The sequence below is a fragment of the Gymnoscopelus braueri genome, assembly GCF_963280865.1.
Source record: "Gymnoscopelus braueri genome assembly, chromosome: 10".
Taxonomy (NCBI): Eukaryota; Metazoa; Chordata; class Actinopteri; order Myctophiformes; family Myctophidae; genus Gymnoscopelus; species Gymnoscopelus braueri.
In genome coordinates this window covers 16,311,757-16,326,003 of record NC_137611.1, presented here as the reverse complement: position 1 = coordinate 16,326,003, position 14,247 = coordinate 16,311,757, and the positions used below count along the sequence as shown (strand labels likewise).

General features: G+C 40.0%; 2 protein-coding genes across 3 annotated transcripts; one reads left to right on the top strand and one right to left on the bottom strand.

Moving 5' to 3' along the window:
* Positions 1 to 234: 234 nt before the first annotated feature.
* mettl17 (methyltransferase like 17) lies at positions 235 to 6,596 on the top strand. 2 transcript variants are annotated; one of them, XM_080439249.1, is made up of 14 exons: positions 235 to 387; positions 1,294 to 1,441; positions 2,109 to 2,258; positions 2,374 to 2,464; positions 2,681 to 2,762; positions 3,144 to 3,217; positions 3,309 to 3,403; positions 3,528 to 3,598; positions 3,858 to 3,959; positions 4,332 to 4,400; positions 4,485 to 4,535; positions 4,642 to 4,734; positions 5,367 to 5,560; positions 5,887 to 6,596. In XM_080439249.1, the coding sequence occupies exons 1-14, from the start codon at positions 313 to 315 to the stop codon at positions 6,011 to 6,013; spliced, it is 1,422 nt and encodes a 473-aa protein (XP_080295375.1). In that variant the 5' UTR covers positions 235 to 312; the 3' UTR covers positions 6,014 to 6,596. The 2 variants fall into 2 exon arrangements, with proteins under 2 accessions (XP_080295375.1, XP_080295374.1); XM_080439248.1 differs by having other exon boundaries at positions 3,852 to 3,959.
* A 1,596-nt stretch (positions 6,597 to 8,192) lies between these two features.
* Positions 8,193 to 13,025, bottom strand: LOC308093738 (uncharacterized protein). The gene is made up of 5 exons (XM_080440069.1): positions 12,973 to 13,025; positions 11,098 to 11,347; positions 10,246 to 10,583; positions 9,584 to 10,140; positions 8,193 to 9,463 (listed from the first exon to the last, which is right to left on the bottom strand). The coding sequence occupies exons 2-5, from the start codon at positions 11,312 to 11,314 to the stop codon at positions 9,235 to 9,237; spliced, it is 1,341 nt and encodes a 446-aa protein (XP_080296195.1). The 5' UTR covers positions 11,315 to 11,347; positions 12,973 to 13,025; the 3' UTR covers positions 8,193 to 9,234.
* Positions 13,026 to 14,247: the final 1,222 nt, after the last annotated feature.

The following is a 14,247-nucleotide window of genomic DNA, read 5'->3' as shown; positions in this document are numbered from 1 at the left end:
ATAAGCGGACAAAAAATAAGGGCTTCTTTTTCTGCAAAGTTGCTTGTTAAATATTGACAGTTGCAGGATGCGTTTTTTTAGGCTTGTTTATAAAGTGTAGCTGTAGATTGGCTATTTTCAAATAGCCGTAGCCTAGTCGCTTCTTTTTGGGCTTGTTTTCCTAGACATGGTTGCTTTTTTCTCTCATGATATCTGGCAACACTGACTGTCCAGCACCAGCATGTGATGTGAACCAACACAGGAGAAGCTAAGTTGTCACTGACTTAAACTCCTTGTCATCAAACACTACAGTCCTTAATTGAACTCGTAAACATGGCATCTAGAAGCTATGGCGCATGTGTTCTCTGTCAAAAGGCACTTGTGAGAATGGTGTGTCTGAACAGGAGGGTGAGTTTGGTTTTAGCAGGTGTTGTTGTTAGCTAGGTCACTGAATAAAGCATATTTCCAGGGAGGAGAGGTCATCAACTGGCTTAGCCTTGGATCAAGACGGTTATCATCGGTCATAAGGATATATAGATGTATAAGGATAGACAGTCTTGTATCAAGGCTAGCTGTAGAATACAACTCTCGTAGACGTATTTATGATTCTGACGTTTTCAATCTACGCGAGTTGTAGGGTTCACGCCCCATGGAGACAGGGACTTTCTGCACTATGCCCCGTAGACACTCCAAACATGTACACATTGAAAAAAAACGGTGCTTACCGCCACGCCCCAAATGGTAACGCTCTCTACGGGGTAGTAGTTTAATGTAATAATCCATATCTTTCAATAAATACGTGTTTTAATACCGTCTGTGGCCGAACGCCATTTTTTCACCCTCGTTTACTTCCTGTTTACATTTAGTGTAATTCCGGGTTTCACCGGATGCGCCCGGTCACTACCGCCCATAGGGAACTTCCGACAGAATCGGCCACAGACGGCATTAAAACACTTCTTTATTGAAAGATATGGATTATTACATTAAACTACTACCGCGTAGAGACAGATAACATTTGTGGCTTGGGGGTAAGCACCTTTATTTTCACATTTGTACATGTTTGGAGTGTCTACGGGGCATAGTGCAGAAAGTCCCTGTCTCCATGGGGCGTGAACCCTACAACTCTCGTAGATTGAAAACGTCAGAATCATAAATACGTCTACGAGAGTTGTATTCTACAGCTACCTTGATACTAGACTGTCACTATTCGGTCAGCTCAACGCTCTGTAAAATCTGGATCTTAGAAGAAAGGGTGGGTGGGTGAGATGTTGCATAAATAACCGTTTTATTTCATGTTTTGTTTTTTTTAATCAGGGGATGAGTGCAGCAGCAGCAGCCCACCCTCAGCCCATGGTTAATTTCCTAAACGGAGTTCCCCATAAGAAGCATCCAGGTGTCACCAACTTGAAAACATTGCGCCTGCCAGAGGAGCTCTCAAGTGCTGCATATTCCATCATTAAAAGTAAGTTAACTTGTGCTGGCAAACAAAATTATAATAAATGATCATGCAGAGTAGCTTCATGATATTGTTTTTCTATTGTACAGCATTTAGTAACTATCAAGGAAAGAATATAATCAAGATAGTATTTATATAATAATCATTATTATTAGTAGTAGTAGTAGTTAATAAAACATCAACTGATGCACAAACTTGGACACATCATCAGTGTTGTGACCTGCAGTCACTGGGTGTTTCGGGTCTTGCAACAGACACCCTCCTCCAGGCGACCCGGCAAGGCTGATCAGACCCCGGCCTGTGTCCAAGTGGCATGCTACTGCCCCCACTGTCTCTTGGGGGTTAGAGACAGTGCTAATTAGGGGTTAGGGTTAGCCTGGGACTAGCCTGACCGACAACGCAGTTCCACGTGTGAGTGAATCCACGCCATCAGTCCGGCCAATGCCAGGCCAGGTTAGGTGAGAAGTTGCAGCAGGTGTTGGCGACACTAGGAGGCTCTCTAGGCTCTGTGGGTTGCCTCCGGGCCTGGCTCCTCCTTCGTCTGACCAGAAGTAAGGGATTCTTCTGTGCGTTGCGTTGTCGTTGCTGCTGTGCTGGGTAGTAGTATAGTTGTAGTAGCATGCAAAAATAAAATAGTATTTTTGACGTGCTGTGTAATTCCTCCCGCCTTCAGGAGCTGAGGTGGCAGGCCTGGCTGAACGAGCTCAGAGCCTCACAAACTTCCTGTGGAGCAGGAAGAGAGCGGCTGAAGATGTCTCACTGAGACAGAAAGCCATAAACCTGGAGAACGCTCTGTGGGAGAAGGCAAAAGCAAAAGGAGGAGGTGACTGACAGATGAATGAATGATTAAGAGGCGATGGCATATAGAATGACAGGAGAGACATTTTTTATGCAAGGGAGTGTCTTTGATTTGTTAAAATGTGTTTTTCCTAATTTAGAGGATGTAGATGATTACGTGCTTGGGGCCAGCATCAGGAAGAAAGTGATGTCAGAACTCAAAAGAACAACATATCACTGGACCCAAATGAAGTAATTCTGACATTTTCTGTAACTGCTGTGTTATGTTTACTTCTGTTCTGCAATTGAAAACATTGCTGTATTTATATTTTTTTGTACTTATCTTCTTGTCTTCATGCTCTGCTGTTTTGAAATTATGTTGTGTTTCACGTAAATATTGCATTGCTGTATGATGTTTTTCTCATTGAAATCTCTCATATTTCTTTCATAATCTCTGGTATTTCATAGGTATGATGAAGAGCTGGGTGTGACATACATGGCTGCTCGGCTGGCAGGAGGCTACGCTGCAGTGAGAAGAGCTCTTAATGAGGTACACACCTCAGACTTCACACAGTCTTCAGACTTCTAAGGCACACATACCGATTTTGTCGCTGTCGGGTTCGTACGTACGTACGTACGTACCTTGCACGTTCAAGACCAAAACTGTTACTATTCGGGAAGTGGAAAAGGGAACCTGTGGTCCAATGGATCCAATGTAGTTATTGTTTAGTCACAAGTTCTTGTTAATACTTTTCCTTGGTTAAATATTTATAAAGGCCACAGACAGACTTAACCACTATCAACCTGGGGTCCCTTTTTTAACCATACAAAGCGTTGTATCTGCGCATCATACGACAAAGTATAAAATAGGGTATTAATTTATTCTCCCCAGGCTACATCCATCATAAAGACTTTTTCTTTCACTCTCCAGGTAAAGAAAAGAGATCCGCTGTTTGCCCCTCATTCTCTCCTGGACTTTGGCTCGGGGTTGGGAACATCTGTCTGGTCAGTGTCCATGTGAACAGTAAGAGCCTCTACATCTGTCTTCTCTTGTGAGATGGTCCGTCCAAGGTCTCTCTCTCTTTTATTCCCCCAGGGCAGCACACTCATTCTGGGGGGACAGTCTGAAGGAGATGATCTGTGTGGATAGTTCTGGACCAATGAACACCCTGGCAGAGCGACTTCTTAAAGGTACAGTAACACACACTCTGCATTGCTAATTTAGTGTAGCTCCATTCCACAATGACAATCTGTGTGTTTTGATGCATGCAAAAATGAATGTGAAGGTCAGAGAATGTTCTTTTTCCTTGAGCAGGTGACAATGAATCAGCTGAACCTCACATCAAGCACGTCTATTTCCGACAGTTCCTCCCTGTCTCACCGAAGGTAATGCCACTTCTCTTCTGGTGAGAACAAAATTGCCTCTATATTCTCTAGCAACACATATATTTTTTTTAATAGAACATTATTCGTACCGTGTCTGTTCAGTGGTCATCAGTGGTGTGGATGCATTGGAGCTGTATCATCATGAGTATGACGCAGTGTGGTTGTAAAAGTGCATCCATGGTCAGCCTATTTATGGTGGAACTGTGCATGTCAGAAATGTAGGAAACTGACAATCCAATGTGTATGTTTTCAGGTGCAGTTTGACGTGGTGTTGGGGGCCTTTTCCTTGTCAGAGCTGCCCGGTCAGAGGGAGCGAGAGGATGCACTGTTCACACTGTGGAGAAAGACCAGCTCATATCTGGTTGGTTCATATTAAACGCACCAACCCATGTTTGTGATATCTCATATAGTATAGAGAGTATACGGTTGCGCATCGTGTTGCACTCCAGAAATGGCAGATCTACCTGTTCACATCACACTGAAATGCATTGTGAGCTTGTAGATCTGCAATTTTTGGTGTGTGACACTGGTCCATGAATCAGGCCTGAGTGCTTGTCCTGTTGTGCTTATGTACACCACATGTGTCAATATGTACTATGAAACTTTGCAAATCTACACCAGTTAAAACAAACAAACAAAATAACTCTTGTAAATGTCTTCTTGTAAATTATAGTGATTCTAATCATTATAACTACAAGCTTAACAAATGATCCCATTCAATATCCCGTCATAGGTCCTGGTTGAGAATGGGACTAAAGATGGCCATCAAATACTTATGGAGGCCAGAGAAATTCTACTAAAGGTATTCGCAAAATCAATCCATACGTTATACTAATTCTAATGTATTAAAAGCAAACTAATGATTGTTTCATTTCTCCAACCACAGCAACAAGAGAAAACTGTCCATGACACCAGAACAGCTTCAGTGTTTGCCCCAGTATGTGCTTTTTGTTCCATGTTGTATAACTGAATGTATGTTAACTCTCAACAACTAACATGCAGCATATTGACATCCTTTTTTCTCTCCTTTGCTGTTTTCACAGTGTCCTCATGAACTGCAATGTCCTAAGCTGGCACGGGTAAACATAGTACCCTGCAACTTCAACCAAAGGTTCCACCCTCTGCCTTTGCCCGGGGTAAGACAGCATCCTTTGTCAAGTCTTGTGCAAAGTGAGACAGTTGGTGTGGGGGGCAGTGTCTGTTCTAGGTCTAGGAGAAGAGACTGGAGACTTAAGGTTTTCAACTGTATGATTGGGGACACATTTACACTTGGGATACCATTTGAATGCAATTAACTACCTGGAAAAAGACAGAACTAGTCAGTCTGATTCCCTCCAGGTGTTGAGAGACAACTGTACTGTATGTTGTCAGCCAGGGATTGAAGCTTTGAGCTTTTTGAACCCTTACCCACTCATTTGGAGCATAAGATGATGTTGAATTGTATCTGGGATGCTCTGCCATCATTCTCATGATATTCTTTCAAAGAGCTGCTTTTATTTGCCATTTCATGAAGAAAGATGAATAACTTGGAACTGTAACGTCAATACTAACGTTTGTATATAATAATGTGATTCTGAGTCGGCACTTTTTTGTGACGTCAAAGACGGATGCACTACGGTGGATTCGAACCCACAACCTCCGCGGTGGTGGGCAGCTACTTAGCTTTGAACCCCCATTTGAAAATATTTTGTGCCAGGGACCCCCAGAAGAGAACATTTGTCAACATGTCTTCGAAAAAAAAAAATCTCTAATCTCATGTCCTTTCCAGAACCCTGAGCATATGACGGAGAAGTTCAGCTACTTGATTCTGACCCGGAAAGAACCAGCGGACCTAGGAGAAGGTCTGGACTGGGCTAGGCTAGTAGCACCAGTACTACGCAGGCCCAGGCATGTCCACTGTCACACATGCAGCTCCAATGGACAAATCGAACACCGGGTAGTCACTGCTAGGAAACACAGCAGGTAAAGAAACGTTAATTAACCCCAAACATCTCAAGTACTTGGGGAAAAAAAACTCTGTTTATGAGAACAAAGATAGGCTGACGATGTTTATTTGTTGGCAAATAGAAACTGCGATATAAACAACATACAGTATGCCCAACATTCAGGAGATTCAGATTAACCACTTAAGCCCTATTTCATACTTCACCATATGATGTGTCGATCAACTATCGCTATTTTAGAAAAATGACAACTACATTGACATGCCCAAAATAGGGATGATACCGTTTACGTAAACATAGTCACTGTTGAAGTATTCTTGAAATGTTGTTGATGTCCCCGAACAGAGATGTATACCGCTGTGCCCGGAGCAGTGATTGGGGAGATCAGCTGCCAATCATTCAGAGCGAAGAGGAGGACTTACATAGTGATTCAGAGTGTCCTGCCATTGATACACAGACACCAGCATATTGAACCCTCAAATGGAGATAAACAAAGAATGTCAGTGAACCAGAACATCTACACGTCACATGTCAATGGGAGGACCCACCTTCAATGTCCACTTCCATTGCTGACTCATACATTGGCTGAATAGTTGATGATTCACTTCAATTCTTGGTAGAGAAGAGATACAGGGAGTTAGCAGTATATATATCAGTCCAATATATCAGATCGAGCGATATATTGGACAGATTCCATATAGGGATTGACGGTTAAGTACACCATGGCAGATTCTTTTTGTACAGTGTGACTCTGTAGGAAGCGAGACAGCTAGAAGAGGGGTCTGTCTGTTGGTCTGTCTGTCTGTCTGTCCAGGGCTAATCTGGCAAACCGCTGGACCGGTGAACACCAACAGTAACCCCGGGGGCTGACTACTGCAACAGTACTTCCTTACCAGTAGACCAAGGAAGTTAAGTACCTCAGGACCACATTGGAAACAAGTGTTTCGTTACGCTTTAATGTGTTATCCTGGGTTTAAGTTATTTTGTGATTATACTTGTATATCTTTTACCGATATAAAATACCCGATGAAGGTCGTTTAGACCGAAACGTTGTAATAAACTACTTGTTTGCTGTAAGTGAAGACAGTGTGCGGAATCTCAATTTTTTTCATACCAAAATAAAATCAAACTCCATGATTTATTTTATTTACATTTCTTTGAATATCTAACTTTCATTTTATAATGGCAGTCGGATCTGGCTGAAACCTTGCCCAATTTGGAGTCACACATCATACATGCATATATGTGATGTCATAGACTGGCTACATGAAGTGTGAGATCCACATACTGTAGGAGCGAAAGCGTTATTATACCATGTCTTGTTTTTTTTTTCCCCAACAAAATGTTAGTTTCAAAATAGATAATTATGCGGATTGCTTGATATTATCTGGTGTAATGTACTTTTATTCGCATGTATTTTGAATGCATACAAATGAACAGCAATACACTTAAATATTCAGTAATTGTGAAATGGAAAATATGGTAAACAATAAACATACAGCCTTGAATGAAAGGCAGACCACACCACCTGCTGGCCTGGATAGGAATAGCAAATTAGGGAAAAAGAACTTTGAAGAGTACCAATATTTGTGATTTGAGTCATTGAAATGTGTTATTGGGTGTTTCCATGTGTACTCCCTGATCAAATTCATGTTAAATGTAAAAACAATCTGCTCACCATCAATGGACTCAATTGTGGATTAAACAAGGCAGTATCAGTGCAGTAGAGACTAGAGAAGCTCTGGGTACTGCAAAAACCACTGGACTAGTAATCTAGTGGTTCTGTCAAATCAATAGTGTTAATTATTGTACCATTGTACCATCTAGTGAAAATGGTAATATCTCCCAATATTGTCTTTAAAAAATGCGTGACATATCACATAATTGTCTCGATTTATTAACTGGAATATTACTTATTTTTAGAAGGGGTCGAATTTTGGTTTAAAAACACAGCAACCTGCAGTGTTTTTGGTTTAAATATCCTCTTACTGCACTCTCCTATATAACAAAGACTATAATTGCTCATGCAGCACAAAAGCAACAAATTAAGATGACCATGATATTTTGACTTAAAGCCAGGCAGCCACCCAGCGCAAGGCTGAAGTCAAAGGGGGAGATGAATGTTTTCATTCCTTTGTCTGTGGGTGTGTCTGTGAGTCTGGGGATTATCATACAAACCACTGGACTAATCGGCACCTAATTTCTTGTAGGTGAGCTGTCTAGAATAGGCTCCGTCTGTCTGCCCAGTGGGTCCGGACGTCCTCTGCTTCCAGAATCCAGAGGGTATATGCACTGGTGCACTGCAGTTTGAGTTGTGCTCCCTCACCGTTTGGTAGACACGACCCCATACTGGTTTTTCAAGTCCACGGTTAACGTCTAGATGTCCCATCCCTAATGTCAAGAGCGGCAGAAAGCAAGCGCAGATGTGTGTGTGTATGTGTGTCTGACTGTGTGTGAGAGGGAGGAGTAGTGTAAAAATGCTTGTAAATGTGCTATTTTCTTTTTTTTTTGTATAATGAAGTAGTGCATTCGTTTACAGAGAAAAAAAACATAAAAAGTTGAAATATGGAGACAAGGTTTCTGCCTGACAGCAACGTTATGTCACATAAATTAGCCATCAAGGCCAAGCAGTACAGACTCAGTAGTAACTTTAGTTATTTATGTATTTTTGGGAACAAAAATCATTATGAGCATTTATGCACTTTCAAATTGTAGACAGCCATCTTTGTCACGCAGATAAAAAAAAACTAAAGAAAATGAAAAAGAAAAATTTGGCAAACATACAAAAAAAAGGAGCGTTCATACATGGCATCACCTGAATTCATACAAAAAGGAATTTCCTCTTTAATTTAAAAAATAATTAAAATTAAATACAAAATGAAAATAATCAGAATGGTCATTTCAAATAACCTAATACAAGATATCAGACTGGAGTTTAGCTGTAATATTATAAAGAACCTTTCATGCCATTGATGTATTATGGGCGGCAACGGTTTAAACCAGAATAAAGTTACAATTTTTCTTGCCACTAGTAAGTGTGCAACAAGTAGCCTAAACCTTTTGTTTATCCACAGTAAACAGTAACTTCCATAATATAAGTCAATGTATGTAAGGGATAAATCAAAATGGCAAGTATTTCTAATGTACCCTGTCTCAATAAGCTTCCAATTTTGGACAATCACAGAAAATCTTTAGTCCTCCCAGCACAGGTCTATTTTGTTCATATCAAATTTGGAGTTACTTTATTTCTGAAGTTGGTGGCTTGTCTGCTGGTTGGGTCATACATCTCCTTGACAATCTACAAGTTGAGCCCCATAGCTGATGTACAAGCTTGTGTCGTGATGCGACGTGTTGTGAGCTTGTAGATAGGCTATTTTCTTTTTACGTTTTTTCACCTATAATGACATGGATTTTTTTTTTAACTCCGTAATTGTGTCGACTGGCCTGCAACCTTTATGTAGTTATGAATAATAAACCAAGTTCTCAATGGCTTGGCTTGTTTTCATTGCGAGTCAACACTAGCACTAGCCAAATTTTTGCCGAACATTAGCCCCAGAAAGCTAGGATTCATTGGGTTATTTAAAAAAAAATCAAATCACATGGCTCTCAGGATCCAATGATCCATCATTGTGGTACACATATGTGTGTACACTTGAAGTGGGTGTATAATCAGACAGTCTTGTTCTGAGGTGCTTAGGACTTTGGTGGAGGGCATGTGATGTTTTTTGTCTCATCAGAACAGAATTCTCTGATCTTCTCAAAGAAATATTTCTGCCTGTCCATGTCTAGTCCAGGTGGAGCTTGGACAATAAGGCCATCTATGGCGGGCCGGACATCAGCGTTCAGCAGCATCTGAAACTCGATGGGTTCCGCATCACAGTGTTCTTTGGCCATAACCACACCAGGTCTCTTGGCATCAAAGCTGTAATAAAATAGAAGCAAGATAGTTTATTTAATATATTGCCTACTGTCCCCAATGTGCCCGTTTCACAAAATGTTCATAAAATAGATAGATATACTGTACAATGCCAATGATAATTACCTGAAGTACCGGTATCTCTCAATGTGTGGGAAGCATCTGAAGTATCTACTCAGGTGCTGGTCCCAATCGTAGGCTTCAACAAGCACGGTGCCATCCTCTAATCCTACAAGCTGGGGAATGTTTAGTTGCTTCTTAGGCGTGCTGTTCCTCACAACCCCAGCAATGTCTGACAAAGTCTGCACTCTGGTCTTCCTGGAGGCCTGCTTGACCAGTCCAAAGAGCAAGTCGGTGCCAGACAAATCATGGCCTGTAATCCGAAAGTGGAGGTCCAGCTTCAGGTGAAGTTTGTGGATGGTCCGCCAGGCACAGTACAATAGCAAACAATTGTTCCTGTTTTCCTCACTGCTATAAAGGTTCGCACATGTTTCACCAACTCCATAGTTGCTGAAGAAATGATGCAGGTAGTGTATGTCTGGTTCTCTTGGTAACATCCCTTCATCGATTATATAACTGACTTGCTTCGGCATCCCTCCACAGCAGACACCAAAAAGGAGACACTTGCGTGGAATCAAAAAATACAAGGGCCCGGGCTGTTGAGGGTCAGAAGGGTAGTGAACCTGAGAGAGAGAAACAGAAAAAAAGATTGGATACATTGACATCAACATACCATAGTATTGTGTTTAGTAAAACAAATCAGGGGTGGTTATGATGATTATTTTTACCGGTTGTGCAAATTCATAACTGTAGCTCATAGTGATCTTCCTGCTGGCAGGTCTGGAGGGGCCCAGAGACAGATGTTTTTTTTTACAGATCATTCCACATTCAGCATTCATCTCCTGGTACAACAAGTTCTCCTTTTTGACAAGGTCGAGATGCTGCAGCTGTTCCCGTATTTTGCCAGATTTCGACTTTATCGAGATCTTCGTCAGGTCGGCGCGAAACAGCTTCTTGTTACCGTGGCAATGCAAGCACAGATCTGTCTGGGGTTCCTCGGTTATTATCTGAGGGAGGAAAAACCTCCACATCTTTTTGAAGTTGGTCAGATCAACAACACGCTCTCCTGCAAAGACAGAAATATTATGAGCACCTTCACACACAACATTACTGTTCATTACAAAAGCATTTAACACAATTTAAAAATCGATTAAAAACAGGCAAACATTTGGCAATAATGGTAGATCTACACGCTCACAACAACACGGTGTGAGCTTGCAGATCTGCTATTGTCACTATCTGATGTAGAACTAAGTGTATGGTTAAGTTTTCTATATACTATACACCACAAAAAAGTGGAGAGTCCTGCGGATAGAGGGAGACCACTGTATACTGCAAAAACGTTTTGACCCATTAAGACCTGAGGCCGATTCTACAAATGCCTTCTAAATCAGTAGTTCTCACACTTTCAAAACATGTTCAAAAATAGCAGATGTACAAGCTTGTATATCTACTATTTTTTAATAGCCAACGCAAAAATCTAAAATGACACAGATGCTTCCCCGGTTTTAATGGGTCAATGCCTTCAAACAGCTATTTTTGCACATGTTTTCAATAAAACATTCAACTTTTCCACATACCATCACCAAGTTTTTCCACAGCTTCGTTGTAGTAACGCCACACTGTGTCTTCGTTCAAACTTAATGGCAGCTTCCTCGTACGCAGGTCCTCGGCACCGGCGGCACGACACGATGGGTGACGTCCACGCAGGATGATGCCGTGATCCTCTGCATAGTTCAGTATGAACCGCACGACTCTTCCCACGTCCTCCTGGGTGTATTGACTGAACTCCTCCATGAATTCTCCACCACCGATGACTTCCACCTGCAGCTGAAAGATTGTTCACAGAGGTGGTGGTGAGTGGTGACAGTCTGAACGTTCTCTAGTCGTAAACAGAGTAAGAACAGCAGCATGCTATGTAACTTTATGCTTGGTCCAGGCGGGGGGCTTGGCCTTCACTCTGGATCAATAGCTAATGAAACCAAAGATACTAATCTAACACTGGTTGCAGTGGTGTAAAGTACATAAGTACAAGTACTCAAGTACTGTACATAAGTACAATTTTGAGGTACTTTTACTTTTACTGGAGCATTTCAAATTTTCTGTACTTTTACTTCTACTCCACTACATCTCAGAGGCAAATATTAACTTTAGTTACTAGTTACTTTGTAGAGATTGATTATTAAAACAAAACATTACCCACTTCAGCCACATTTCGGCTATTTTCAAATAGCATATCATCTACTATTTACGAAAGAATTTTTTAGACATTTGAAAACTTGTGAAATGTCTTTGAGACACACATATACAGTCATTACTTCACCGGGTGAAACAACACAGCTTTCACCATTGGAATTGCATCACTGAATGCACACATTCGTTACATTGTGTGGTTTTATTTCGTCATAGCGCAGCATATGGCAGTGGTGGAAAGTAACTAAGTACATTTACTTAAGTACTGTACTTAAGTACAACTTTGAGGTATTTGTACTTTACTTGAGTATTTCCAATTTCCAATACTTTTACTTCTACTCCACTACATCTCAGAGGCAAATATTGTACTTTTACTCCACTACATTTACTTGAAAACTTTAGTTACAAGGTACTTTTCAGATATAAACTATGATATTATAAAACATACATTAACCACTTTAGCCCTATTTTATATAGGCTATTTGAAAATAGCCGATCTACAAGCCCGCGACGAGTTGTGGGCTTGTAGATCTGCTATTTTCAAATATTTAGTACTTTTACTTTTGGTACTTTAAGTACATTTTGATGCCAATACTCTTGTACTTTTACTCAAGTACATTTTTTATTCTGGACTTTTACTTGTAACAAGAGTATTTTTATATTGCAGTATTGGTACTTTTACTTAAGTAAAGAATTTGAGTACTTTTTCCACCACTGCGCCTAATATTCTAAAGTAAACTTTCCGCCATTCTGCCAATAATCATGACTTTGAGACACATTTTTTTGCTTGCCGGGCCAAACAACCACGTGACGTTGATCCCCTTCACCCTATTCGCTCATGCTTGCCTAGGACATGACGTATGTGTAGGCAGAAGATATACTTTCTACCTTTGGTACTTTAAGTCACTTTGATACCAATACTAGTATCTAAGTAAACTTTGACTTCCGGACCTTTACTTGTAACAGGGTATTTCTACATCGCAGTATTGATACTTTTACTTAAGTAAAAAATGTTTAGTACTTTTACCACCACTGAACTGAGGGAATAAATCTAGCCTTGGAAAAAGAAGACCATCATGGATAGATGCTTTTTTTTTATCAAATACGGAAGCAAAAGTAAGACTCGATAAAAAACACATGTATGATAGTCTTGATCTAGTAAAGGCTAGAATAAATCCATAAACCAAATTGTCCATAAAACAGACAATATGCAACATTCTTCTTATGATGTTACATTTTAACAAACTTTGTTAAAGACAAACCTTGTAGTTTCTACCGCTTAGGTCTTCTCTTCAAAAGGTGAGCACGGTGCCTGTGTGACCACTTAACTGGTCCTCCTGAAAACAACACACAATAACAAAGAGTTCCGGGCGGAAACGTAAATGAACTTCCAAGTAGTGGTGGAAAAAGTACTCACATTTTGTACTTAGTAAAGTAAAAGTACCAATACCACAATGTAGAAATACTCTGTTATAAGTTAAAGTCCAGTGTGATTTTTTTTTTGCAGAATGTCCCATTTCACAAGTTTCCAAATGTATAAAAATACCTTGAAAATTGCAGATCTACAAGCTCAATGCGTTGTGAGCTTGTAGATCTGCTATTTTCAAATAGCCTAAGGCTAAGTATGCATAGGGCTGTGGTTAATGCAGTGATTAATGTAATAATATTCAAAATCTACAAAGTAATTAAATAACTTTTCAAATAATTGTATTGGCGTAAAAGTACAATATTTGCCTCTGAGATGTAGTGGAGTAGAAGTAAAAGTACAGTAAAGCACAGTACTTGAGTAAATGTAATTTAGTTACTTTACAAATAATTATGGCACCTAAATATGTGTTTACATTATAACAGTTGAATACTGTTAGGCTGTTGTGTAGAAATATAAAGGTATTACTCACTCATAACTCGGCATAGTTTTCAGTTTTTGAAAATATTTTTGCATATAACATGCCAAAAAAAGGTATCAATAATTGTTTTACTAAATTATCAAATATATGTTTCTATCATCTATTCTATTAATTAGTCTACACCTGTATATTATAAATGATTTGCATTATTTGGCCCTATCAAGCACACTCCTATAGTGAGACAAACGGAGGACTTTGTTTCAACCTGTTTTTAACTCAGTAATTGTCCTTTCTGGGGTGCAACCTTTATCTAGTTATGAATAATAAACCAAGCTCTCAATGGCTTGACTTGTAGTGTTTCCATTGGGAGTCAATTCAATGGAGCTTTATTGGCATGAGAAAACAAACGTTAACATTGCCAAAGCAAGTACACTAGCCTGTGTATTTACTATTACAATATGTATTTACGTTTCCTGTATTATTTAGATGAATCCTACAAGCCCCATTAATCATGCGTGCCGTAACTATGTATTGTTTTAAGGTGCTTAAACAATTACCATTTATTGTGCTGAATAGCCAGTTGCATTCAAAAGACCCCAAAGAAAACAAAAACATCAGAATTAGAATTTAATGGTGCAAAGAAAACCACTATTACAAAAACAAACCCTGTACAAATAACCACAGAATATC

Excerpts from the sequence above, each read along its gene's own strand:
- mettl17 (XM_080439248.1), top strand. The coding sequence starts at position 313 with ATGGCATCTAGAAGCTATGGCGCATGTGTTCTCTGTCAAAAGGCACTT. Across the intron at positions 388-1,293 it reads TGGTGTGTCTGAACAGGAGG|GGGATGAGTGCAGCAGCAGC; the intron begins GTGAGTTTGGTT and ends TTTTTTAATCAG. Across the intron at positions 3,218-3,308 it reads GGGTTGGGAACATCTGTCTG|GGCAGCACACTCATTCTGGG; the intron begins GTCAGTGTCCAT and ends TTATTCCCCCAG.
- LOC308093738 (XM_080440069.1), bottom strand. The coding sequence starts at position 11,314 with ATGGAGGAGTTCAGTCAATACACCCAGGAGGACGTGGGAAGAGTCGTG. Across the intron at positions 10,141-10,245 it reads GTTATGAATTTGCACAACCG|GTTCACTACCCTTCTGACCC; the intron begins GTAAAAATAATC and ends TCTCTCTCTCAG. Across the intron at positions 9,464-9,583 it reads GAGAGATACCGGTACTTCAG|CTTTGATGCCAAGAGACCTG; the intron begins GTAATTATCATT and ends ATTTTATTACAG.